This window comes from Cryphonectria parasitica (genome assembly GCF_011745365.1).
Source record: "Cryphonectria parasitica EP155 unplaced genomic scaffold M406scaffold_3, whole genome shotgun sequence".
NCBI classification, from domain to species: Eukaryota; Fungi; Ascomycota; class Sordariomycetes; order Diaporthales; family Cryphonectriaceae; genus Cryphonectria; species Cryphonectria parasitica.
In genome coordinates, this window is record NW_024468911.1 from 4442538 (window position 1) to 4467999 (window position 25462).

Here is a 25462-nt window from a genome sequence, read left to right on the forward strand (position 1 = left end):
AGCGGTTTTGCGGAGCAATTGGTCCACCGAGCTGACTCCATGACATCACGTTTTTGATGCGACGCCGCACCAGCCGCGTTTCGCGCGACGTCACCGCCGTTTTGCAAGCGCATGTTCGTGCCTGCCTGGCAGCCCCTCATTCTTACTCCCTTCGCTTGTGCTTTGCTGTCTCCAGAGAAAAGCTTCCTTCTTCCAGAGAAAAGCTTCCTTCTTCCACCTCACCATACACACCACCTAGGCTGTCAAGGCAGTTCCCCTAGAGCTACATAGTAAAATCCAGACTCCATAATCTTCAAAGAACAAACCTTTCTCCCATTTCCTCCAAGAAGCCATCAATATGTTCCAGAACGTCCTCGCCCTCCTCCTCCAGCTGAGCCTGGCCGCCCTCGCCCTCGCCGCCCCCGTCGCGCAGGATGTCTCTGCCACCACCGCTGGTAACTCATGGCAGTACGGCACTGGCGGCGGTATCCTCGGCTTCATCGTCCTGGTTCTTGACATCATCGTCTTCAGTAAGTTTGTTGTCTTGTGGACAGTGCTCAACTGCCCCCACCTAAACCCTATGAAAAATTCCAAAAGATAAACATTGTGCTTATGATCTTTTGTCAACACCAACAGTCGAGGTTCTCAAGTCCAACCGCCCGCCCGCGTCCAAGCTTCTCTGGTGTCTCGTCGTCTTCCTCTTCCCCATCGTTGGTATGGTCGTCTACTGGCTCTTCTCGAACCGTGCCGAGCACAACCGTGGCGGGTCGTACGAGCCTCTCCCTTAAGAAGGTTGAAAGAACATGTGCGTGGGTCATGAGATTTGAGGCGGCGAGATATTGCCAGTGGGGCGGTTACTTGCTTGAGGGGGAATGCGGGTTTACCAGTGGTGGTGTTCTGTGTGATAAAGGGTTTAGCGGTAACAGGACAGGAGTGGGCGTTGGGAGTGGTTGGTGAAGTAGGAAAGGCTGCGAGTCTTCCTTTGCTACTTTGCATCTTGAATATGTTTTAACCCGATGACGTTCGTTTAGAGGTATGACTTGTGTCGATTTTCCAACGCGGTGGAGTATGCTCTCATGGCAAGGAGACGTATGGAGTTGAGCTCAAATTGAGTGCCGTCAGAGCTCTTCTCCAGAGCTAAAAAAAAAAAAAAAGAAGAAAATCAACAAGTTATATCTGAAAGGCTTCAAGTTGGGCCAAAAATATCTCCTGCGTGCCGTCCCTAACGTTTTCAAATAAATGTCTGGCTCCAATCACGTAAGCTTGCAGATATATGAACCCCAGAACACCAGTCTGCAGATCTCGAGAATATACTACGGCGAACTGCCAAAGCCAAGCACCTCTCACCTATTCAGGCGTATAGAATGACAGGTAATGGTGAGTACCGCGCTAACCATATTGGGTTCCTTTGGGGACCTTGCTGCTGGTATGGACAATTGCGTAAGTAAGTACGTAGACATCTCGGAAAAGAAGAAGAAAGGAAAAGAAGCCAAATAAGGCGAAGGAGACAACAATAGCTAGGTCTCGATCAAAAAGACACGCGTTTCTCGCCTCGTCAACAAGGTTGACCATACTATCAGAGCGTGTATCTCAGCTCCCGCAAGAGTTGAAAAGATTGAATTAGTCAAGAGCGTGGCGTCAAATGATACTCGTCTCTTATGTTGATGCCCTCAAGGTCTTAGTATCTAGATGATCGTCGTCGCTACACCCGTAACTTGATTTAGCAGAACTCCCACGTCTAGCAGTTGTGGACCTCTGCTCGGGTCAATCTCGCCCGAAAACTTCAAGGCGGGGGGGGGGGGGGAGAACCCGAGGCATTGAAAGCTTCGACTTGAAGGATAGTTATCAAACTCTTGTAAGAATACAGCAGAAGAAATACAATACTAGTTCAACGTCTGCAATGGGGAGATTGAGCAGCCGCTGTCGACAACCTTATTGACGACACTACCATGTGGCATAGCACTTTTGTTTCCTTCTCCAAGGAGCCTGGAGCGCTGGACTTGACCAATGCCAGGATTCTAGTCGATGAAGCCGACCACAAGGGAGTCAAGATTGCTGCTACGATGTTATCTGAGGATGTGGCTAGAGTCACCAAAGGACCCTCTAACACCGTCGAGTATTACACAGGGAGCACAGCCTCCGTCGGTTCGACTCCAGCGGCCATCATTGTCGGCTGCATCGAGTCGAGCCGGCTATTGCAAGAGTTGGAGAAAGCAGGAAAGGTGGAATTCACCGGAATTCGAGGCAAATGGGAGTGTTTCTGCACCAGCCTCGTGGCTGATCCACTGCCAGGATGTGATTCTGCTCTGGTGATCGCCGGGAGTGACAAACGAGGCGCAATATACGGCATATACACCCTCTCCGAGCAACTCGGCGTCTCACCGTATGAGCCAACCTTCTGTCCCCGCCCTCCCGCCCTTTCCCCCAAAAATCCTCTCCCTCTGTGTGTTTGTATATGTGTGTCTCTCAAACACTAACGAATCATCATAAAATGAAACAGATGGTACTGGTGGGCCGACGTACCCCCCAAACACCATCCCAACATCTACGCCCAACCCACCACAACCACCAGCCAGGAACCCAGCATCCGTTACCGCGGCATCTTCATCAATGACGAGGCCCCCGCCCTCACCGGCTGGGTCCGGGCCAAGTTCGGCGGATACAACGTCCAATTCTACCAAAGAGTATTCGAGCTCCTCCTCCGGCTGCGCGCCAACTTCCTGTGGCCGGCCATGTGGCCCGGCTACCCGAACCCAGGGGCGTCCTTCTTTACCGACGACGGCCAGCAGAATCAAAGCGCTGCGGATGAATGGGGCATCGTGGTCTCGACGTCGCATCACGAGCCGATGCAGAGGCTGGCGAACGAGTGGCTTGCCGAAGATAATCCGCTGGGCACGTGGGACTGGCTGACCAACAAGGACAAGATCACGGCATTTTTCGATGCAGGTGTCAAGAGGGCGGCACCGTTCGAATCGTACCTCACGCTGGGCATGCGTGGCGAGTATGACACAAAGATGCGCACCGACGACCCGGCCGCTGTGGTGCAGGATGTGCTGCAGGTCCAGCGCTCGCTCATCAAGGGGGTTCACGGGCGGGAAGATGCTGTGCCGCAGTTGCTGGCGCTGTACAAGGAGGTGCAGGCGCAGTTCGACAGCGGACGGCTGGAGGTGGCCGATGATGTGACACTGCTGTTCTCCGATGATAATTTTGGGTCCATCCGACGACTACCACGTGGTGGTGGTAGTAAAAGTGAGGAAGGGAAAGGGGAAGAGGCTCGTAGAGAGGGAGGATGTGGCCTCTACTACCACCTCGAGTACGTCGGCACGCCGCGAAGCTACAAGTGGATCAACAGCAACTCGCTTGGCAAGGTTTGGCACCAGCTTCGCGAGGCGCACCGTCGTGGGGCAAGGCAGATCTGGGTGTTCAATGTGGGCGATATCAAGCCTCTTGAAGTACCCTTGACGTTTGCCATGACTCTGGCCTGGGACGTAGAGTCTGCCAGTACTGCCGACGACGACACGAATGACGGCATCCACTACTTCTTGCGCAACCTCGCAAACCGCGAGTTCGGGCCCCTCCTCAGCCAAGACATCGCAAGGGCGTGGCTTGAGTACGACCGCCTCGTCTCCCTGCGCCGCCACGAACACATAGAGCCCACGACATTTTCGTTGCTCCATCACAATGAGGCCGAGCTCATCATATCCCGTTGGCAGGCCCTCCTCGCCCAGGCCGAGCAGATATACGCCCGCAGCCCATCCGAGCAGAAACCCTCCGTCTTCCAGCTCGTCCTGCACCCGATCAAGGCCAGCGCCCTGTTCACCTCCCTCCAAATCACCGTGGCCCGCAACCAGCTCCACGCCCGTCAGCGCCGCAACTCGACAAACACCCTCGCCGCCCGCGCTCTCGCCCTCTTCAGCGCCGACTTTGATCTCGCAGAGGAATACCACGGCCTCCTGGGTGGGAAATGGAACCACATCCTCTCCCAGCCGCACTGGGGGTTCGAGAGCGACACCTGGCACGCGCCCAGCCGCGACATGCTGGCGGGTCTGTGCTACGTCCAGACGCGACAGGCGTCGAACCCAATCGCAGGTCACATGGGAATCATGGTGGAGGGACACGAGGGCGTACGGCCTGGTCTGACGAATGAGAACAGTGACTTTACGCATCCGAGTAAGGGGGACCTTGTGGTGGGATTGACGCTTGGGGTCATGACGCGATATGGGCCTGCGAGGCGGTGGGTTGAGCTGTTCACACGTGGGACCTGTGTGGTGCACTGGACGGCTCAGGTGTTATTGTTCGGTGATCTGGTGCGGCTGTCACGGATGGAGGGCACTTTGCTCCCTGGGAAGGAGGGGGAGGAGGATCAGAGGCTGGAGGTGGAGGTCGCGTGGGATCATGTCCCGACAGCTTTTGATGAGACCGTAATTATTGAGTTCCGGTCTGACGAAGGTGACCTCGAGCACGTTCATCTCCCCATCAACTGTCGCCGCGTTCCAGATACCTTCCAAGAGGGGTTTGTCGAGGACGATGGTTATATCGTTATACCACCCACGGCCTGCAAGCAGTTGGGCCCATGTTACTATGTCCTCCCGTCCACTGGCAGAACACCTTGGGGCTCCATTGCCCTCGATCCAGCTTCACAGACATCAGAGCCTCCCGCCTGGCTCGAGTATAAATTCTTCACCTTCTCAGATCCAGGCCCGACGGCGGAGGCGGCGACGGCCAGGAGTGACCTCGTGCTGCACTTCAACATGACCCTCGACCTCGACCCAGACAGCCTTATGCAATACGAGTTCTCTATCGACGGCAGCCCTTTCCACCGACACCGCCTGCTCGATATTGAGGCCGTGGAGGAGGGAGACCCCGAGCTGCCGTCTCCCATCGGGTGGGTGACAGCTGTGCAGGACTGCGCCTGGCGCAAATTGCACGACGTTCGTTCACATCTTCTTGGCACGGGCGAGCACTCGTTGCGCTTGCGTCTGTTGCATACCAATATGCTTCTGGAGTCGATTCTCCTTGACTTTGGCGGCGTGAAGGAGAGTTATCTTGCCCCCCCGCCAAGTTCTCATCTGAGAAGCGGAAACTTCGAAGGGGTGGACTTAGGGTGAAGAGGAAGGTAGGAGCGGCTGGGGCCTGGGTTGTTTGGGGGGGGAAGGGGCATGCGAGGATTGGTAGGCACACTAATCTTTGTGAGTGAAAGACGTCTGATGCAGCCAAGACACCTTTGTACTTTTGGTCAATGTGGCGGAGTGTAGAGTAATCATTTCTCCTCGAAAGAAAAGAAGAAAAAAATGAAGGGAACGAGCAAGAAAGAAGAAAAAAAAGTCAACTCTTGGTTACAGCCCTATACGGCATAATTATAATCGTTCATAAAATTGCACCTCTGGAATGAGGCTTACCTATGTAGTAAGTATTGGTGGGGAAAGAACAGCGACGGAGACGCGCATGAGACTGTATGTTAGTGAGAAAGAGCATGCAAAATCGTAAAAAGTGCATTAAAGGTATCAATCCAGGTATCAACACACAAAACACGAAATAATACCAAACAAGTTTAGCAGCAACAAAATGCTTCTCTCCAAATCTTCCCTCATTCTACCGGGACCCTGACGTTCCAAGTCAATCCTTGTCTCCAATTATCCTTTCTCCGGCTCGTACAGGGCAAGGAGGTGGCAGGGGGAGGAGGACTGAGTTTCTCAAATTACTCCACCAATGAATGGTGCAGCAGAAAGAGATGCTGCCAAGAGACATCAGCAAGACCGACACGGCGTCTCGCCTCTCAATCCCACTACTACTTTGTTTGTTAGGCCCCCTTGCACGCCCCTGCCGGTCGCCTTTTCTATGGCCGAGGTTATACTTCCTCCCCCGCAAATCTGGCCAGCTCCAACCGAATGGTGGTGATCCCTCTAGCTGGCCGCATCGGCCACGATCTTCTCTGTCACCTTGCCGTCGGCCTGCACGACGACCTTGTCGACCTTGATGGAGGCCTGCACAGGCTTCGGTTGGTTGTAGACCCACTCGAGCTGCTCCAGAGTTCGGCCCTGCGACTCGACACTGCAGTCATGGTGTCAGCATCCTGATGAATTGAACGGTAAAATAGTGGTGGTAGGAGGAACTGATGAAGCTTACCCGAAGATCCACCAGAGAATGGACTCGATAACATCCCAAGCAACAAAGACATAGACGTAGTTGGTGTTGATGTTGGCGAGGGCAATAGGGCCAGCGAACTGGTTGATGAATCCAAACAGGCCCACGATCATGCCCGAGGCAGCAAGACCCTTGGCACGCAGGTTGGTGTCGAGAGCCTCAGCGGGGATGATACCCTGGAGTGGGGTGTAGGTGAACGAGTAGATGATGTTGAACAAGAAGTAGAAGGCCAATGCCGCTTGAGCCAGGGACTTGCCATCGGCCGAGATGTTGAGATTGCCTGAGGAGTCCGTCGTTTCATACTTCTTCAGGCCCGTCGATGTGCCGCCATTGACGGCAAGCAGGCACGCGCAGATGAAGGTGCCGTACACCAACACGGTACGGCGGTTCATCTTGTCGCTGAGCGAGACACCAAAGCCAGCGCCGATGGCAGACAGAACGCTGTTCAGGACGTTGAAACCGAGTTGCTGGGCAGTAGATTTGACCCCGATGAGGCTGAAAATCGCGGCATTGAAGTAGCCCAGGCCGTTGCCGGAAAATTGTCCAAAGACGGAAATCATGATGATCTGACCAAATCGCCAGCGGCCGTTGTGGGTCAGGAACATCGGGCGGTAGTCCCACCAGACCTTGTCTTGACCATCCTGTCTGATGTTCTCCCTCATCTCCTCAATCTCGAGCAGGACGAGACGCGACGATGGGTCGCCATTACCGTGGTACTTGACCAGGAAGGCAACAGCCTCCTCCTCCCTGCCGTTGGCCATCAGGAAACGCGGGGATTCGGGGAGGAACCAGACGGAGGCGATGACGATAAAACAGGCGAAGCACTGCAGGAGCAGTGGAAGTCTCCAGGCCCAGTTGGAGGTCATGTAAGAGCAGCCAAAGGTCACGAAAGCGGCCGGGATCGAGCCGCCGAACCAGCCACAATTGTAGAAGCCTAAGCAAGGTGTTCAATCAGTATTGGGGGCCCCTGTCCAGACAGCTCATTGTGGAATATCGGGGTCTTGGCTCGTGAACGTACCAGTGCAACGCCCCCTCCAGTGTGCAGGGGCAATCTCGATCGAGTATGCCGGGGCGGCGACGGTCATGATGGAGATGCCACCACCCAGGATAAATCGGCCGACGGTGATCTGAGCAACAGTGCTGGAGCTACACGCAATCACCGAGCCCACGATGATGACCCAGCCGCCGATAAACATAGACCAGCGACGACCAAACCTGTCGGACAGCATGGCTGCCAGAGGAGACGTGACAATTGTTCCCCTACGAACCTCATTGTCAGTGTCATGCCGACATCTGGAAGCGCGGATCCTCGACAAGTAAGTTTATGACCTTGAAACACACTTACACGGAGTAGAGCGAGCTGATAATGGAGACCTTTGTGCCGGTCAATTCAGAGTTAAAGGTGTCCATGAATGGTTTCATAGCGGTAATGGAACCGATGAGGGAGCCATCGTAGCCGTTGGCGCAGGCGCAGCAGAATGCGATAAAGACGGCGAAATAGAGTTGGATAGAACTCTTGCTCCACCGCTCGATATTTGACTCTTGAACGGCAGCAAATAATTCGGCCTGTAAAGCAGCTTAAGTGTCAGCAAGAACCAAGAGGCCAAAGCCACGAGGCCGGCGGCCTCAGATCGTGGACAAGCGTTAAGGACTAAATGTTGCTGACATTGTGAACTTCCCTCGCCTTAGCACCAGCACTGGTGTCCAAGGTCTTTCCGGTACCCTCAGCGACGACAGGGTATTGAACGTCGGCAGAGATGCCGTGGTTCGACTCGTCGACGACAGGATCCGTCTTCTCGGCCGACATGATGAGATCAATTCTCTTGAAAACCGTTGTTTGTACGTCCTGGAGTATCTGCTGGCGGACTTGAGGTCAGGAACAGCTTACAAGGCCGGGACATGATTGTGCCAGGGTGCCCAGGAGGGTATTATATGTGGGCAATGAGCTTTCCCATGGCCTCATGGTGGCTCCAACCATGGAGCGGGACTCTCTAAGGGCAACTGACCATTTACCAGGGTGGTCTACCCCAGATTCTGGAGGTCTCGAAGTCGCATATCGGGACTGCGGGCCTGCGTCCCATGCGGCAAGGGTGGAGAGACCCCCAGGCTCAGGTCAGCAAGCGAGACCAGGGGGAAGACAATGAATGGATGGATGGATGAGTGAGCCGCCAGCCCTGCACAGAAGCGGCGAGGCCCCAGGGAAGGAGGAAGGGTGAGAATGAGCACCGCTGTCCATCCTTTGCGGGTCCGAGCAGAAGAATCGCAGTGTGCTCTGGGAGTGGGTTGTCGGGCCTGCATCCAAGAGCATGAGGTGAAGGAAGCTGAGTGCTCGACGGGCTTGCCGCGGCGAGTCCGCCCAGGGTTCTCCCATAACTCGGAGACTACTGATTCAAGCGTTCACTCCCTCGTATCGAATCCCGTTGTAATCGGCTCCCCACCCCTAGACAATATCGCTGGATGATCATGTCATCCAGATCCAGACCCGTCTCTCAAATCTCAGGGCAGTTTACACATGTTAACCGGGTCATAAAGGCTGGACAACAGTCCCCCTGGAAGACAGAGCACTTGATTACCGTCGTATCAGCTTTGCAAATAGACTGCATAGTAGTAGTGCCTACCCCATGTACATAATTCAAGAGCTGTCTAGCCGACCTGGTTAGGATATCCCCGCCCCAGATAGAGTAGGTGACTTGATTAGAGCCAGCGATGCCTGCAGTCACAACTCGACAGATCCGAGCCCAAGCTGCAAAGATGCCTCGCAGCCTCAAATGCTTCATGTGCATGCCGGCTCACGTGATAAGACCGACCTGAAGGCTTCGGCCACGGCTTGGTAGCAAGGTCGTCCGTAGAGACGAGGTCGAGAGTTCGGGGAGACGGGCCTGCAAGGTACCGAAGGGGTCTAGCCAGTGTCCGTGTGGCTTGCAGCATCGATCGCCTCTGTCCAGCGCAAGCGCAAGCGTCTTGACAACGTCCCAGGCTGCCGGGACTGGAAGGGCACTATATGCCACAAGTAGAGACTAGACTCACTCCAATAGTGCGAGAGGTCGTTGACGGACCAGACGAAGAGGATACCGAGTGCGCGGCCGGGCCGGGATGTCGGTACGGTCAGGCAGTTCAGAGGAATCCTTCGAGTAGTTTTGACAATACGAATGACCCATCGAAGAGAAGGGCCAGTCTGTTGACGGATGATGGGCTGAGAATACCCGGTAGTGTCTGGAACAGGTGAATGGATCCATACGTGTTGGGACCTGAAGGTATCAATCCACAGGAACGAGTGATCCCACTGGGAATTTTTTTTTTTTTTTTTTTTTTTTAGTTGGGTTTTGTGGGAAGGCAGTGATGGTGTGTGGCTGGTTGGTTGGTGGTTGGCATTTCTTGGTGGATAGTAGGCGAGTACCGGTTGGAAGTCCTATGCGGGCTGCCATGTACGCTCCTGCCAAGGCCCCTTTGGGGTTTGGACGCAGTATCTCATCTCGTCTCATAACGCGAATGTGTAATCGCGATATGACAATTACCAAGTACGAGAGGTCCTTGTACTACTGCTGTAGTCGGTCGCAACGTGTGTAGCCCATGTCTGAAACAGATTCTAGATGGAGATCTACTATAGTACAACCGTTTTCTCTCTCCCCTTCTCTTTGATTGCAGCTTCAGATAAACAAGTCCCCTGGATAACCTTAATCCCACCATTCGGTGCTAAGGTGCCCGTGGGGAAAGTATCTTATGCGGCTGGGGGTAAACACCCCATCAGGTGAGAGGCAGACCATAGGGTGGGAGGCTACAGGGGGGCCAGAGGGGGACCGCAGAGGGAATACAGGGGTCCCACCCACTACGGGCGTTGGACTCTGAGCCCCTGCCTCCAGTACGACACTAGGGTCACTAGGCACGAGGGCGATCAGTCGGTTCTTGCCGAAACTGGATCTGGCGGGGAACATACCTCCGCCCTCCTCTTTCCATCCACGCCGACACAACACAAGCAAGGTGTTCCTTCCTCGATCATTTCCCTCTGCTGTGCTACGAAAAACAGATGTAAAAGAAAACTTGGCAGGCATGATCGAGTACTTCCCTTTCACAGTAGAAGCACTGAAGCATTTCAAACTGCAGCTCCCGACAAACAAGAGCTTATGAAGTACAACAGATCAAGGTGAGGCGGTTGCGAGCCTGAGTTCTTCATGAGTGCCCACGTGCTGCCATCACCACACCACCACCGCCACCTTTGGCCACTTGGGACTGACGGTATCTCCAAAAACAACACCATCCGCAATTAAACACGCAACCCACCTCCTTTGCCCCCCCCCCCCCCCTTTCCCCCAGATGATCTCGGCTCCTGCTAGCTGCACGAACCCTCCTATCTCCAGACACCATTGTTTCCGTTTCCAAATTTCCGCCTGAACTGTGTAACCCTCCTTCTCTCCACCTCTGGATAACCTGCCCTTGTCGTGCTTGTATTGGTAGCGAACCAGCCTCTCTATGTCCTAAGGTAGATTTAGTCTCCCAAGCGTGTCTACGATGGTCGTGCATTAGCGAGCCATAGTATACTTGAAATAGAACAGAGTTTAGCCCTATGAAATGGGCAGTCCTGACCAACCAGTCACTGGGCTGTAGATGCTGAACTTGGGACACAGAAGGTTGACTGCGGGTACGCAGACAAGAGCACACCCGACATGACAGTCAAATCCATAAGAATGGTTACACGTTAAATACACATTTGGGTATCATCTGGCTTGATCTGGTGACATGTCTCAAGTCTGTCGTGCCGTCCCTGAGAGTCAGACCATGCCCCACGCCCTCCATATTCGCCGCATAATTGTCGGAAGATATGGTCTCCGTCTCTAAGATGGCCTTTCATCCATCACTGCAGTCCCTCCGAAACGAGTATACTCCCGTAGGGCTTTTTTCCGCATCTCATAATAAATCACCCCGTCCGCCTGTTCCGTCACCCACCCGTAGCCCTCGGCCTCCCACTCGTCCAGCAGCCTGACCAGGTCATCGCACCTCGGCGATGGTGGGCTAAGGTAGATCCGGAACCGCCGCAGCTCTGGTGTCCCGGACCTCACACTCGCCAGCAACGGCCTCCAGAGTTCCCACGATACCGGCGCGGTCGGCAGCCGTCCATCCCCGTCCCCGCCGCCGCCCACCAACAGTCGCGGGTGCTGAGTCTCAATACGCTGAAGGAAGAGGTGGTCCTTGAAATGGTCAAACGCAAAATCAAGGCGGCGGATCTTCGACGTGTGGCTGTGTGGATTCTGCACGAAGAACCGGTAGGCGTCCTCGGAAGCCGTGAAGATGAGCTCCGTTGACTCGAACAGGCACTCGATCGCCTCGGCATACCTAGGGTTGCAGTCAGCATAGTCCAGAATTCGCTCCACAACTGAATAAGAAGAAGAAGAAGAGGAAGAAGGAGAGAGAGAGAGAGAGAGAGAGAGAGAAAACATTGAAGGGCACTCGGATTCTCCTACGCACATTCTTGTACAGCATAGGAAAACTCCCATCAAGCCGCTTGCCCTCCCACCCTTCCTCAGATCCACACACGACCCATCGCCCTGAGCCTTCCACTGCATCATTTCTGCAGCCTGGCATTTCCAGTGGCCTCTCCATTTGAGCCGCAGGCCCCACGCATACCAGAACCACCGCGGCGGCTGAATCCTGCCCTTCCACCCGGGCCACGGCTCCGTCTGCATCGGGTCGCGCTCGTCGTCCAGCGTCGAGAACATGGCCTTGGGCGTGTACAGGCAAGGCGTCATAGTGAGCTGAGCACCGTGGTAGGAGCTGTGGAGGTGCATCTTCATGAGCGGGTTGGTCGCGCGGAAGAGCTCATTGTAGATCAGCCGTCGGATCTCGAGCGGCAGGCGGGCGAAGAAGCGGGACTGGATCTGTTTGGATGCTTCGTCGTCCTCGTCCTCCCGATGCTGCTGCTGCTGCACCATCACGCCCTCGTTCATGTCCTCGGATAATTCTGGCGGTGATGGCCCATCATTTGGTATTGAGGACGTTGTTGGTGGCCGGGGTTGCGGTTCCCCGCCCTTGTGGTGCTCGGTATCGTCATAAGAGTCGTCATTCAAGCATGAAGCCTTGCGCAGGCGGGCGCGCATGTTCTGCAGCTGTGTGTAGCTGAGCATACTCAACCCCCGTGTCTTGAAAATATATGAGGATTTGTAAACACTTTCTGATGAGTTGACTTGGGTCAAATGGAGGAAAGGAGATCAGAGGATGTTCGTGGGATTGATGAATATGAAACTCGAGGTCGATGAGTCGTCAGCGGTAGCTGAGGCATCCTTGGCTACCCTGTAACACAGCCCGAGTACTTCAGCACCTGTGGAGCCTGGGTCATGCACTAGCCCATAGCACAGGGTTAGGGCTTAGCACTACCGCTGCCTAAAGGCTGATGCTCTCCTCTTTATCTACTTTCCCCACGAGGCTTGAGCTGCAGAAAGACGTAGGAGGCAGCACAGAAGTTCTGCATTTCATCAAGAACCAGTTGATCAAAATCAAAACAAACATGGGAGAAATTTTATGACGCACAGCAACTAATCTGGAGTTCAAACAAGCAGAGTAATTAGATAGATACCAAGCCCCAAGGGTATGGTTTTCCATAGTAATATATCTCCCCTTTCCCCTTATCCCAGTTTGCTCAGACTTCAGAATAGCAAGGGTCTCAAGACTCTGGTGCCTCTTCCTCTGACAAGACCCTTTTGCAGATTACGCATTGAATCCGGTGCAATGGTAAAGGATATGCGAGCCTCTCGGAACGAGAGTAACGTTGAATGGCACGTCTCCTAAGTAATCCGTCGCGCCATAGGCACGGGTGCTTGCAAATTTGTCCCCTTCAATGGGAAGCTTGATCTCAAACTTCCGCGGTTGGTTGAGCGTGTGTGCCAGGGCGTAGAGAGGTTCCAAGTAGGCTCTGTCAGGCAGTGGTCGAATGGGGATTTGGCGCGAAGGATGCAGCGATATTCGCAGCTCTGCTCTCGCGATCAGTACATACTGTCGACAAGAAGAATAGAAGAGAAAAGGGAACAAAAGGACAAGGAATCCGTCGAGACAAAGTTGGAGAGGGAAGTGAGGAGTAGGCCTTACCCTGGACACCAGGAAACGAGTTGCCTAGTGTCTGACAAAGCTCAGGCAAGGCCCCGTCTTCATAGTCAGGAGACAGAACAACCTAGAAGAAAACAGGGTCAGCACTGGCAGGCTCGTGACTGCGGATAAGGAAGGGAAACGTACATCGATAACTTGGATTCGCTCCGTCAAGGCTCGGGGCACCTGCTCAGCGAAGTGCGTGAGAGCTCTCTGGCACGAAAACGAGAATCGCAGCATGGAATACATTGACCTCGAGGCCTCAAGGTACATGGCCTTGCATACTATCAGAGGCTTTGTAAGGGGGGGTGGTTTACTGCCCAACTCATGCTGGCGTCCCTTGCGGTGCCGCCGGTGGACCAACGTAAGGGTATAAAGTCCGTAAAGGGCCAAAAAAGCACTGCAGCAGCGATCATGAACACACCATGGCGAGGCCTTCCAGGAATCCAGATAGTTGGCAGAATCTGAAGGCTGCGTGGGGACTTGAGAGCCTGCGATGTCCTGGATGGCACTGTTGATATCACCAGGGTCGTCATAGGAGTTATCAGGCTGCTGACCACCCTGGAGCTGTTGATCACCTTGTTCATTTTCTGGGACCTCGTTGTCTTCCTGTGGCTCTGGTGCAGTGGATACTGGGGCCGGTGGGACATGAGGGTGGTGGTGGTTGAACGCGTCTGCTTCCAGGAGGCAGGGGTAGTGTGATAGATAGCATTGTGGACCAAGGGAGTGGATGTGATGTGTGATGCCCTGGTCAAGCCAGTATTGGAAGTAGATGAGCATCCTGATATCCAGTGGGAGCATGCCGAAGAGAGGCGACTGGCCCTGTGGATTCAGGTTACTGAAATCAACTGCCACTGCCTGGTCTCCCATTGTTTTGGAGTTGACCACTTGGCCATCCACACAGTGAGCAAGAATGTGGTGACGAGGACGAGAGATCTCTGGAGGCACCTTTCTTGATGGCCAGACGTGTTAATAAAGCCAGGATCAGAAATGAAGTTGGTGTAAGTTGATTTGGTGTTCGGAGACGTCACTGAGAGAAGATGGCACCTGCAGCGCGTGTGTTTGTGTTTAAGCAGCCACTGCACGGACCATCTGAGCACTACAGTAGAAGACACACCCTCGCTAAATGGCCAGTCCTCTTAGCACAGGCAGCACCGCTCGCTAAGAAACCAAGAGTCAAAGCAGAGAATCTCCCACAATTGACCAGTCACTACCAATGAAGGCATTATTTATAGCCAGGGCCACTGCCCCACCGGAGGACCTGATGGGAGGGGCCTGAGGAACTGCAGGGATATGCTGGAAGTAGACAAGGGTATTTCTACCAAGACCGAGCAAGTTACACATGACTGGAAAAAGATCGAAAGAGCTTGCAACTTCTTCAACAAAGTGATGCAACAAATAGAACAACCCTCCCAAAAATGCTCTATCCCGTCGCTATAAAGGTATCTGTAAACATGTTGGCATGACTGATGCCCCCAAACCACTATCACTACCACCCGCTAACTAACACCTCCCTATGCAATATGCACAGCCGAAATCGAGTCGGCCAAAAGTAAAGTCTCTACCTGCTTCAGCAAGTCCGGTATTCGGAAGGGCTTCGAAAGCACATCATCCATGCCACTCTGCCTCGCCGTCGCCACTTGCTGATCCCTCACATTAGCGGTGACTGCGATGACGGGCACGTGCCCCTTCACCTCGCCTGTTGCCTCCATCTTCCGAATCTCGCGCACGCAGGTCAGCCCATCCATATTGGGCATCTCGAGGTCCATCAGGATGATGTCAAGGGCAACGCCCTTGGTCTTATCGCAAAAATGCGTGCTTCGCAGAAATTCCAGTGCCTCGAGGCCGTCGTTTGCGAGGTTGACCTTGCAGCCGGCCTTCTTGAGCTGATTTGCCAGCACGCGCTGGTTGATCAGGTTGTCCTCCACAACCAGGATCGTCGTCTTCTTGGGGTCGAACTGCTTGACGGCCTTGGCCACCACCAGGCTGGCCCCCTGCCCGCCTGACAGTGCGAGATCTTGTCGCTGGGGGGCGAGCTGTTGCTGCAGGCTCATATCGCCGTTGAGGTGTCGTTCGAGTGGTAGAATGGGGTCTTGCCCTGCATCGACGGGCGGTTCACACCGCTTGGCTTGGACGTAGAAGCTGAAGATGCTTCCCTCGCCAGCTTCCGAAGCGACACCAATCTGTCCTCCATGAAGCTCTGCGAGACGCTTCGAGATAAAGAGACCCAGCCCACTTCCACCGTACTGCGCATGCGTGCGCGGCGAGGCCTGCTTGAAGCGTTGGAACAAGATCTGCTTCTCTTCGGCGGTCAGGCCGCAGCCCGAATCCTGAACCTTAAACCGTATGTATAACGTCTCGGAGTCGTTCCGATCATCCGCAAGGTTCCTTGCATTTGTGAGAGGCGCAAATTGGAAGCCTTTGATATGACTTAGGACGGGTGGCTCGCGAGACGCAGCGACAGCGACGGCAAGACGGCGCGACTTCGATGTAGCCGTAAACTTGATAGCGTTAGTCAGGAGGTTGATGAGAACCTGCAGCACCCGGCTAGGATCCAGAGAGACCCAGTCCACCTTGTTCTCGATGTAGGAAGGATGGACCTCGAACTTGGCCTCGATGTCCTTGGCTTGCAGCTCCGATTCGAACATCCTCAGTGCCCGGCTCAAAATCTGTTCTGGTTGCGTGGGAATAGGTGTTATGAGTAGTAGGTTCGAGTCGAGTTTTGAGACCGTGAGTATATCATCGACGATAGACTTTTGATGCTGTACACACAAGCTGATGGTCTGTGCCGACTCCAGACAGGACGTGATGGTGTCTACATCAGGACTGACACCCTTCTTCTTACACTCCGCGAGAACCGTGGTGATGTCGTCTGCACATTGGAGGATGGCGCTCAACGGGTTCCGCATCTCGTGGGATGTAATGTCGATAAATTCGTTCTGTTGCCTTCGTGTCTCTTCGGCCTCGCTCAGTTGGAATTCTTGGAGACCCTGTGCCCATTTCGTCTTGGAGATATCGGTGATGCTTCCCATAATGGATCGCAGGGAGCCGTCAGATGCAATCTCCGGCTGGGCGATGAACATGACCCCTTTGTTTATTGTTAAAATCCTATTACAAGTCCTCCTGTTGGACAAGACTATTACTTACAGTAATCGATGGCGTCTCCCTGCAGGTTCACAGGGTTGGCGTGGCGGACATTTAGCTGCAGTTCATCGGACCACGGACGGTGCTCATTAGCAAGAATATGCCACCCGTCTTCCATAGTCTTTATGCTGCTGGGCATGATGATGTCCATCCATGATAGCTCGGACTGACTCTCTCTCGGGAGTCCCGTCATCTCGAAGAAAGTGTCGTTCGCCTCGCGCAGGACACCTTCGGGGCTGATGAGGAACATTCCAAGGGGGGAGAGCTCGGTCATCCGCCGCAGCCTGCTGGCTTGCAGGTCCAACTGCTGGGTCAGATTTTCTGTCGACACGATCAGCAAGGCTCCGAAGCCAACGCCACAGACATACACAATTGCCTCGTGTATATTGTATTCGCATACCTTTCTCTAGATGCGCGGCCTCAAAGGCATCCCGCATTCGACGAGTCTCCTCTTCAAAGAGGATGGTCGAGGCGAGGGATGTTGCCAACTGCCTGTTGAACATGGCCGCGAATGATTTATATTCGTCGTCATAGGGTCTCCGAGGGTTCACGCCAAGCACGAGAAAGGCTAAGACATTATCGGCATTTGTGGGCCGAACAGGAAAGATGATAGCTTCCTTGCACGGGTCCCCAAAGCCCTGCCACTCAATTCCCTCCAGGAGTGATTCGGGCAGTGTGCCGTCTCGGACCTGCAGCAGAGTAGGTTCCCGAGTGCGCATCGCCTCTCGGAAAGATGGCACAAAGCCCTCCAGACTTCTTCGGAGGTCAAGCTGCGTGGGCGCCGCGATGTGTCCCTCTGGCACGCCAAGAGAGCCTTCAAAGTGGCAGGTCTTGAGAGAGATCGAGGTTTCTGAAGCCGCAGAGGAGAACTCCCCATCGTCATCTTCTCCAACCGAGTACAACAGGGCGAATGGCACGTCCCGAGGGTTCTCCCTCAGGCTTTCTAGGACGTATTTCCAGAACTGCTTAACTGTCTTCGCCGCGCTGGTGCGCTCGCCGATCGAGTTGATCGTCTGCATCCGCCGTGCCTGCAGTACCATCGATGTCGTCTGGAACGGTCCATTATAGAAGCCCGAGAGCTCCCGAGTCGAGCTGGAGTACACAGGGACATAGGTCCAGGAGAAGTAGGTTTCCTCGAGCATACCGTGCCGGTAAAGAGACACAAAGTCATTGTCCTTGCGCACACTGATACCAGTCCGCCCGCACTCCTCAAACAGAGGCCCACAGTAATCCCAGATCTCGGCGAAGAAGTCAGCAAAATCCGTCCCCATCAAGGTTGGATGCTTATTTCCCGCGACCTCATTTGCATAGGCCTCATTGTATATAACTGTCAACTTGGAGCCCCAGAACAGGGCCACCGGATGGGGGTTGGTCATGACAAGATTTGCAATCTGACGAAACTCGGAGGACCATTGGTCCATGGGCCCAAGAGAGGTGGCGCTCCAGTCCACACTGCGGACGTACTGCAGGTGCGTCGACAGTTGCCCCTGGGGTTCTGGTACCGTCCAGTCAATTGCGGCACGTTCCGGAAGGGTCGCAAGGTTGAGAGAGATGTTCTGCGAGGACTTGGAGTTGCCAGTCTTGATGGAGCCGCTTGTTGTAGGTTGCCGTGGGTAAAAGATAGGAGACGAGCTGCTCTCCCCAGCGGGAGGGAGGCTGGTGTGTGACAGGTCAAACGCCTGGGAAGGACGGCGATCATCGCGATCGGCCTGCACTGGACCGTTCCGGCTCCCCGCCTTCTTACTAGAGAGGCTCGCTTGTCCACCACCCGTTGCCACTTCGAGGGGAGCACCAGACGCAAGATCCAGTGGGGGATCGGGGTCGACTTGCCAGAGCCCCGTGCCGCTGACAAGCCTCCAGCGCTTCCTAACGGTAGATCCAGTCCACATCAGGTCGTGGTAGATGAAGCTCTGCGGGAAGACGTCCTTGGAGTCGTCGTGTGTCGTAACTCCTGTGACCCAGGCCTTGAAGGCTTCGTGCGTCGAGTTGGTGGCAGTTGGATCTGCATGTGCATGGGCATCGGCATGGGCATCGCGGCCGCCTCTTGTCGTCGTTGTCGTTGGCGCTGTCGTCTTCGTCGCCATCGTCGGGCTGACATGATGTGGGTTGTCGTCGGGAAGGCCATTGTCGCTGCCGAGCACCGCATCAAGAAGTCGTTCGTGCAGGCGCAGGGCGGCATTGCAAAAGACTGGGCAGATGGCCGTGGAGACATTGCTGCCTGGGTCGTCAGGGTCCAGGTCGAGCACAAAGGTAGGCCTCGGGTCGGCATCTAGGACCTCCTTGAGTCCGAGGGAATCAAGGCCGTCTTCTATGTTCTCTGCCATGCCGGCAGAGAGAGAGAAAGAAGGGATCGACCACCTGCCGCTGTGCCCCCTCAGAGAGGTAGGGCTCTGGGTGTGGATCCTTTTCCTTCCTTTTTTGCCTATTGATTTGTTCCCTGCGACTTCCTCTGACCCTTTTGTCTGCCCACAGCACGCTGGACAACACGTGTATTTCCCTAGGAAGTGCCATCAATTGAGTTAGTAACAAGGTTAGAAAGGAAAGAAGTTTTTCGCTCCCACGCCGTCCTGTCACAGGGCCGCGTGATGACGTCGGTGTCCATCTGGTGCTGCAGATACGGGAGACGGGGCACGCTGCTTAGTTCCTGGGCTCGGCCGTGGGGTTGCACGGTTGGCCGACCCAGCGGTTGGCAGAGAAGTGTCCATCGCCAGCGCGCCGGTTTGGGGCAGTACCAGGGTACCACCTGCCCAGGGCCATTAGGAAGACCTCCCCGGTTCGAGAGGCTAGGACGGTGGTGGAAAAGATGTGCCATAGTAGAAGCTGCCTAAGTACTGAGGTTTACAACTGCGCTAACCTCTTCTGTTCTTTTTAAAATTCATTCACGGTCAGCCCGTCACAATAATTCCCATACTAAATCTCGTGCTTCCTACCTCTCTCTCTCTCTCTCTCTCTCTCTCTCAAACTTTCGAAGAATGCTAGGGTTCTTGAATCTTGGTACTGTCCATTACGCATGGTAGCAATGCAATTTGGGTTCTTTATTTATTAATCTTTTTGCTTCCAAAAATAACATGTGAATCAGGCAGGAAGACACTATCACCTGGATTGGAACGTTTAGAAAACGACAACAGCTGTAGTGATGCTGAAGTATTGTGACAAATGAATAAAGTTGAAACCAGTGGGATTCTAGTTATTCAAAATAAGGCGGTGACCATGCCAAAAGGTAAGTCCATAGCATTGATATAGAATGTACCAAACAAAAATTCAGATCTAAAATTACATTGAAGCGCTTCCATAGCATCCTGGTTTTCTCAGTGGGGGTCTTCTTCGTCTACTGAATACATAGTGGAAGCCATACCAAATACAGAATCTGATGCAATGCTTCCCGTAGTGGTCAACGATGGCCCTGCTGTCGAATCCAAATTCCAAGGTCGGCGAATTCCCAATCTAGTTTCGAGATCGCGCACGGTCGTCTGTTCCAAATGCCGACTGAGTTCCCAAAGTAAAACTTTGTGCTTCTTGCGTACTGAGGATATTGAACAGGGCGCTGGCATCCAGGAGGGGTACAGCTTTTGGTGGCTAGCCGACACGCTCATCCCGAGTGGATGGCGAGATAGAAACTTGTGGCAGAGAAAACATGCTTTCTTACTTGTACCCATGTACAGTAGCCGAGGAGTCAGCTCTGCGTGATGATCGTAGAAGCTCAGCAGCTGCATTTCCGCATGGACTGTAAGCGTGTGACGGCAAGCGCGCCGAAATCGCAGCTCTGGATCATCTGTAAGCCAGATTTGGCCTAATCGAGACATAAACTGTTCCTTGTTGCCTTCGGACAGTCTTTTCAGCATTGTCATGAGCGCGTCCGGGTTGCTTGTTGCGAAACGTTCCTGTTCAGGCGCCTGGATAGCTTCGACGTGAATGGAGAAGAAAAGAGATGGCTGCTTCGTAGCTAGCTTGAGCAGCGCTTTCGCAGCAGCGGCGTAACGGCCGAGCTTGTAGATAAGGGTGACCCAACCGGGAAGCTCTTCTCCGTTAGGACAGAACATCAATTCGATCTGCTCCGAGTACACCCATCTGGCCTCCGACGCCCATCTGATATGAGGTACCAGTCGAACAGTGTCTTGATTAGGTTCGAGAGATGTCAAAGTTCGAAGGTTGCGGATCCATTGCAGGAACTCGAGTCCCGGGGCATCTTCAATGAATAAAGTACCGTTTATGCCTTCGAGCGCTTGATCGACAACCTTTTGAATCTCGGGTTTGCAAAGTCTCTGCAGGAGGCTATGGATCTTGTCTTGGGTAAGTTCAATGATCTTATACAAGATCGCAGGTTCTTGAACTATGGGAATGGATTCTAAAGAGCAAACATATATTAGCTGATGATAGTTTAGAGCTGATAGAAGTATATACCTTTTGTAGCAACGGCAGTAAGATCATTTAGTATATCCCGGAGGCCGTCTGTCAAGTCCTGGGACACCCCAAGATTGCGAGCCAGACGCAAGATGGTGCCCGTGGGATGACCCACTTCGAGACAAACCGCTGAGGCACTCTCCGCTCCCTTACTCGACGTTGAACAGATCAGCGCGAATGAGTCTAAAAACTTCTTCACGAGCTGCTCCTGTTTTCCTGCGTTGTCATGAGGGTGCTTATCAAGACTGTGCGTTGTCGGCTCCCCTCTGACTGGATCGATAAGAGACAGGAGGGTTGCGACCTGAATGAAGCGGCTATGAGCATCGCCCAGCAGCGTTCGAGCCTGTGTCATTTTCCGAGTTTCTGGGACCTTGTAATTAGTGTGTTCTAATATGTATGGAACATCATACTCCAGAGTTTTGAGGTACCTTTTTATACTTATATTCATCATTAGCCTAGTGATAACTGATCCGTTGACTAGCGATATTCAAAAACGAGTTCTACGGAATTGAGTTCAAGACAGACTGTAAGTGGTGTAGTTTCACAGCGCTGAGACAGTTTCATTGTCCCGCTGCTACAAGGGCTCTGGGTTGAGTGCTTGGAAGGTCTGATCTTCAATTCAACGATAATTGCTAAGGGAGTCTAAGGAGTGCTTGAGGTTCCTTCTCCCTTCCTCCTGTCAGATCGTCCTAACCCAGCCTTCTTATAGATGGCGAGGGTTACATTGGTAGTAATGCCTTGACGCCCAACTGCTTCAGGTTTCTGCACGTTGGTCAACGTGTTCACGAACGATTGTTGCCCACTCATCTTAGCTGAGTTAATGTCGATCCACCAGGGCGCTTAACCCGGGTGCTGTCCCGCTAGATGCACCCCAGCCGTGTAACACCCGCTACGAAAAGCGTCCACTGCCCACTGCCCCTCGACTTATTGCATGGCTTCCACACAGTATCGCTGAATACCATCCCTTGCTTTGATTGACAAGGAATAAGTTGCTCGAAAATTGTAGAAAGAAAGGCACTGGTCCTTCCCTGATACAATCTTGCCTCATTTCTGTCTTCACCACGAATCAAGCTTTGGTCGCAATTCCGAGTGTCCAAAGCATCTCGGAAAGACTTAGATGGACTGGGCCACAGCTACAATGCGAAACATGATGTGAAGTTGAAGCGCACAAGGCGTGTTTGGGGGGGGGGATGGGGGACGACGGAGGCTCGGTAAATGGGGCAATAATGTTATGGATGGCCTCTTTTCAGAAAAAGAAAAAGAAAGAAAGAAAAAAAGGAACAAAAAGGAACAAAAGATACGAAAGAATTCAGCGTATGCAGGACCGGGGATCCAGCCAATGGCACAAACAGACAACGTGCGGGGTCCAAGGGCATTTGGAACAAATTAAGGCACTGCTGGAGTCTTCCGCGACTAGACACTGCTGGTGAACTGCATTCCATTTTGCTTGATTATGTCTCAACCGGCAGGCCTCCTGCAGATGTAATGATTCATTGGGTTGCGAAAGTCCAATGTGAATATTCGAACTTGACCCAGCTATAATTCTCTCGGCAGATCAATTGCTGTATGTCATTCCAGACTGTTGCAACATGACTTGTTTATGGACGCCAAAGCTTAGGCAAGACTTTTATGAGGCCATTGAAACACCTTTCTCCATCCCGAAAAATCCATCAGAAGCGGAAGCTTACCGTGGATCTCTCGAAGCGACCGATCCTTCAACTTATACCCTCCACTTGAAGCACGAGCTTCAGTCAGCGGATCGTGTCGCATTTCTAGCCCATTCGCAAGAAGCGATTTACGCTGTCTATGTAGCCTGTGTGGAGAAAGGGACAAAAAGCTCGTCACCAGACTCGCAAGGTATTAAAGTCCTTGTACAGCCACCGTCTCATTGCTGGAAAGATACTAGCTACGTTTCATACGGACGTCCGCCTTGGTAAAGCTTGCATTGTTAGTTTCGGTAACTCTACAAAATACAACGCTGACTCCAGGAGTGGATATTTAAAGATGTGTTGGACTTAAATATAAATCACATGTTGTAGCGACATCGACCATCCTGGGTTGAGCTCCTCGATACGTTCAGGGCGGCGAGGAGCCGTTATGGTGCGAATAGAACAGATGCTAGTCCATTGAAAGCCTCGACAGAGTCGAGCGCCGTCTGCCTCTATTCTTTCACGGCTCAATGGATTCCTTGCGAGCGCATGCATGTTGGAACGAAGGTTAGATGGATTTGGGCTTCGAGGAGCAATTGCAAATGTCATCCGCTGTTGTGCTAAAATCTCTTACCATGTAGATTACAGGTCTTTGAAGGCTTCTGTAGAAAATTTGAGTCGGCTTCCTTCTTTGAAGAAGTGGTAGATCTCATTAGGTGGCGTTCTGTGCTTTGTGCAGCGATCATGTTGTAGTTGGGGGATGACTTATAGCGAAGAGACAAGCCGGAAGAAAGATTGACAACGTCGCGAGTCATCGCTATAGCAGTTTTAGTGGGGCTTGGAACTAGGATGATGTGCTAGTATTTTCACAGTAAATATAAGGGGTAATGTGTTAGTGCACAAACAGATTTAGAAAGGGGACGCGGCTCGTTCAACTCCGCGGCTGAACTCACAATCAAACCATGCTGACACATGCGACTTCACCTTTCCTCGAGGGCTGTGAGACCCCCGCCTCCACCCCATCATTTAGCAATATTATCATTGTTCGAGGCTTTTGTTTTCTCAGCGTTCATTATCAATCTAGAAACAAAAATACAACTCGTCCTTTGTGGAATGCTCCCCTCATTCACGTCTCGAGATCGCCTCGTTCGTTATCGCCTCCACCACGATTTTCCAGAGCAAGGATCACAAGAAGCCCGTTTGTGAGATAGACGCACGTAACATGAGGCTTTGTACTTTGACTGACGCCATTCAGATACGATTTAAATCAGTCCCGATCGCCTCTGCTTCGCCTGCCATACGAGCTGCGCCTGCAGATCTATGAGCTTCTCCTTGGCGACCGGCAAATCCACATCCGCTTTGTGCCATGGCAATACAAGCGACGAGTGAAGCGCGGTAACACGGACAAGGAGACAGTCAAGGGACATTTTCGATACGAAGTCCTACCGAAACGACAAGACCCCTGGGCATCAGGTGTGAATCAGCTCTGGGAAAATGCTGCCACGTCCTTGCAAGCAGCCGGAGCAAGACTCACTCTTCTTTCCGGAGTCTGCCGCCAGCTCTATGATGAAACGGCTTTACTGCCCCAAAAGCTCAATATCTGGTCCTTTGAGAGCATGCACATGATGGAGAGGTACATTCTCAAGGACAACAGAATGCATCTACATCAAAGAAAGGCCATTGAAGTCCTCTACTGCCGGGAGAAACTGCCCAAGGACGTGCACAAGAAGCTCAAGTGGCTCAAAGCCATCGTCTGGAAAGACGGAGAGAAACTGAGGTGGCAAGATCTCGAGCTATTTCCAGACATTATGTGGAAGGACAGGCAGCAGCTACTCGAGCAGTCCTGGCGGTGGTAAATCCAGGCGGGCTGAACAATTTTCTAAGTTCCGCATATTTTGGTTTCAGGGGGTCTTGTCTTATCCACGACGCAAGCAAGTCGGCACTCCGGTACGAAACATGCGAATTGCGCCAGTTGGAAAGCTGGTGGTCCTGGAGTGTATCATCAGGGGCTGTCACAGAGCACGAGATGAAAGGCCAGTGGTTCCAGACAAATCGCCCGGCCTCCGAAAAGGCAACTGCTTTCACGGACCGCGGACTGGCTCTGTTGCTCCTCCAACACAACGTCTAACACAACCAGCATGATGCCGTGCATCAATTTGGACGCCATAGCTGGTCTCATCCTCAGCCCTCACAATCTCAAATCCGAACGACCAAATCTTTACGTCATCAAGGCAAATGCAACGTCAGTGTACAAACGCAGACTCTCCTAGTTGATGAGTGGGATATCGACACGTAACAGCTCGAGAACCATGTCAATGAAAAGGACTCAAGCTCTCATGCGCAGTCGAGAACTGTGCCCTCTGTGAGGCAGTTCGTCCACTGTGAAGAGCGATGCAGAATTCATGTCTTCAAAATGCTGCCCTCGACAGCTCAATATGTAGTCACCACGGATTACATCAGTGGAGAGTACCTGGACATATGTCAAATCACCAGTTATACTCAGCACAGATGCAGGTTCTGAGGTCCTGTATTTCTGAAAGTCGTATGACGTTCAAATAAGCTCAAATAGGCTCGGCAGGGTGGTCCACTTCGGGACGGGGTGGAGTGTTGGGGGGGAGGGGTATAGCAACGGGCCCGGCACCGGGATCAAAATCTATGAACCGCCTGCGGGACTTATCTGCTGAAGCCAGTGGTTTGGTTCTTGTTTATGAATTCAGGTCGATCCACAGAGCTATGTCGTTGCTGTGCAAAGGGTCGTCCGGGTCATTGCAACTGGGCGCAAGCTGAGGGGCCATCACGATGATGGCCTTATTTCGTGTGTAAAGGGGCCAAGCACCATTTTCAGCGTTTCCATCTTCAGAGGAGATGGGCAAGCTACTTCTTGAGTACAACTATCTTGGGCCGATGCACGATATTACTGCTGCGCCGCTTGTTCAGCTGAGTGTGCCTGAATACCACAACAATAAGCCATGAACATTGATTTGTACCCTCCTGCAAATACTGGTATCAAGTCTGAAAAGGGTTGGTGTTTGAAGATGATCAAGGCTCGCAAGAACTAAAAATAAAACAAAATC

The 25462-nt window shown here is 53.0% G+C and overlaps 8 protein-coding genes across 8 annotated transcripts; 3 read left to right on the forward strand and 5 right to left on the reverse strand.

Moving 5' to 3' along the window:
- Positions 1–160: 160 nt before the first annotated feature.
- M406DRAFT_321786 (uncharacterized protein) lies at positions 161–1118 on the forward strand. Its single transcript, XM_040919552.1, has 2 exons — positions 161–509; positions 616–1118. Exons 1-2 carry the CDS (start codon positions 338–340, stop codon positions 765–767), a joined length of 324 nt encoding a protein of 107 aa, XP_040778907.1. The 5' UTR covers positions 161–337; the 3' UTR covers positions 768–1118.
- An 810-nt stretch (positions 1119–1928) lies between these two features.
- On the forward strand, positions 1929–5087 carry M406DRAFT_39649 (uncharacterized protein; the record flags this gene model as incomplete). Its single annotated transcript, XM_040924109.1, has 3 exons — positions 1929–2362; positions 2480–3213; positions 3244–5087. The coding sequence occupies 3 exons, from the start codon at positions 1929–1931 to the stop codon at positions 5085–5087; spliced, it is 3012 nt and encodes a 1003-aa protein (XP_040778908.1).
- A 795-nt stretch (positions 5088–5882) lies between these two features.
- Positions 5883–7930, reverse strand: M406DRAFT_252427 (general substrate transporter; the record flags this gene model as incomplete). Its single annotated transcript, XM_040916844.1, has 5 exons — positions 5883–6030; positions 6106–7057; positions 7142–7383; positions 7469–7689; positions 7790–7930. 5 exons carry the CDS (start codon positions 7928–7930, stop codon positions 5883–5885), a joined length of 1704 nt encoding a protein of 567 aa, XP_040778909.1.
- A 3022-nt stretch (positions 7931–10952) lies between these two features.
- On the reverse strand, positions 10953–12212 carry M406DRAFT_70053 (uncharacterized protein; the record flags this gene model as incomplete). The annotated part of the gene is made up of 2 exons (XM_040925308.1): positions 10953–11451; positions 11584–12212. The coding sequence occupies 2 exons, from the start codon at positions 12210–12212 to the stop codon at positions 10953–10955; spliced, it is 1128 nt and encodes a 375-aa protein (XP_040778910.1).
- Positions 12213–12819: 607 nt separating this feature from the next.
- On the reverse strand, positions 12820–13559 carry M406DRAFT_98087 (uncharacterized protein; the record flags this gene model as incomplete). The annotated part of the gene is made up of 3 exons (XM_040926389.1): positions 13342–13559; positions 13198–13279; positions 12820–13085 (listed from the first exon to the last, which is right to left on the reverse strand). Exons 1-3 carry the CDS (start codon positions 13465–13467, stop codon positions 12820–12822), a joined length of 474 nt encoding a protein of 157 aa, XP_040778911.1. The 5' UTR covers positions 13468–13559.
- Positions 13560–14492: 933 nt separating this feature from the next.
- M406DRAFT_90515 (uncharacterized protein) lies at positions 14493–18662 on the reverse strand (the record flags this gene model as incomplete). The annotated part of the gene is made up of 5 exons (XM_040926180.1): positions 14493–16282; positions 16342–16659; positions 16739–16826; positions 17142–18302; positions 18435–18662. The coding sequence occupies 5 exons, from the start codon at positions 18660–18662 to the stop codon at positions 14709–14711; spliced, it is 3369 nt and encodes a 1122-aa protein (XP_040778912.1). The 3' UTR covers positions 14493–14708.
- A 787-nt stretch (positions 18663–19449) lies between these two features.
- On the reverse strand, positions 19450–21091 carry M406DRAFT_338624 (uncharacterized protein; the record flags this gene model as incomplete). The annotated part of the gene is made up of 4 exons (XM_040921365.1): positions 19450–19521; positions 19701–20668; positions 20740–20974; positions 21011–21091. The coding sequence occupies 4 exons, from the start codon at positions 21089–21091 to the stop codon at positions 19450–19452; spliced, it is 1356 nt and encodes a 451-aa protein (XP_040778913.1).
- A 2259-nt stretch (positions 21092–23350) lies between these two features.
- M406DRAFT_329002 (uncharacterized protein) lies at positions 23351–24244 on the forward strand (the record flags this gene model as incomplete). The annotated part of the gene is made up of 3 exons (XM_040920384.1): positions 23351–23387; positions 23527–23590; positions 23644–24244. The coding sequence occupies 3 exons, from the start codon at positions 23351–23353 to the stop codon at positions 24242–24244; spliced, it is 702 nt and encodes a 233-aa protein (XP_040778914.1).
- Between the last annotated feature and the right edge of the window lie 1218 nt (positions 24245–25462).

What these genes read in the sequence shown, in the direction of transcription:
- M406DRAFT_321786 (XM_040919552.1), top strand. Translation starts at nt 338, where the DNA reads ATGTTCCAGAACGTCCTCGCCCTCCTCCTCCAGCTGAGCCTGGCCGCC. An exon ending in TCTTGACATCATCGTCTTCA is followed by an intron (nt 510 to 615) that starts GTAAGTTTGTTG and finishes CAACACCAACAG; the next exon opens with TCGAGGTTCTCAAGTCCAAC.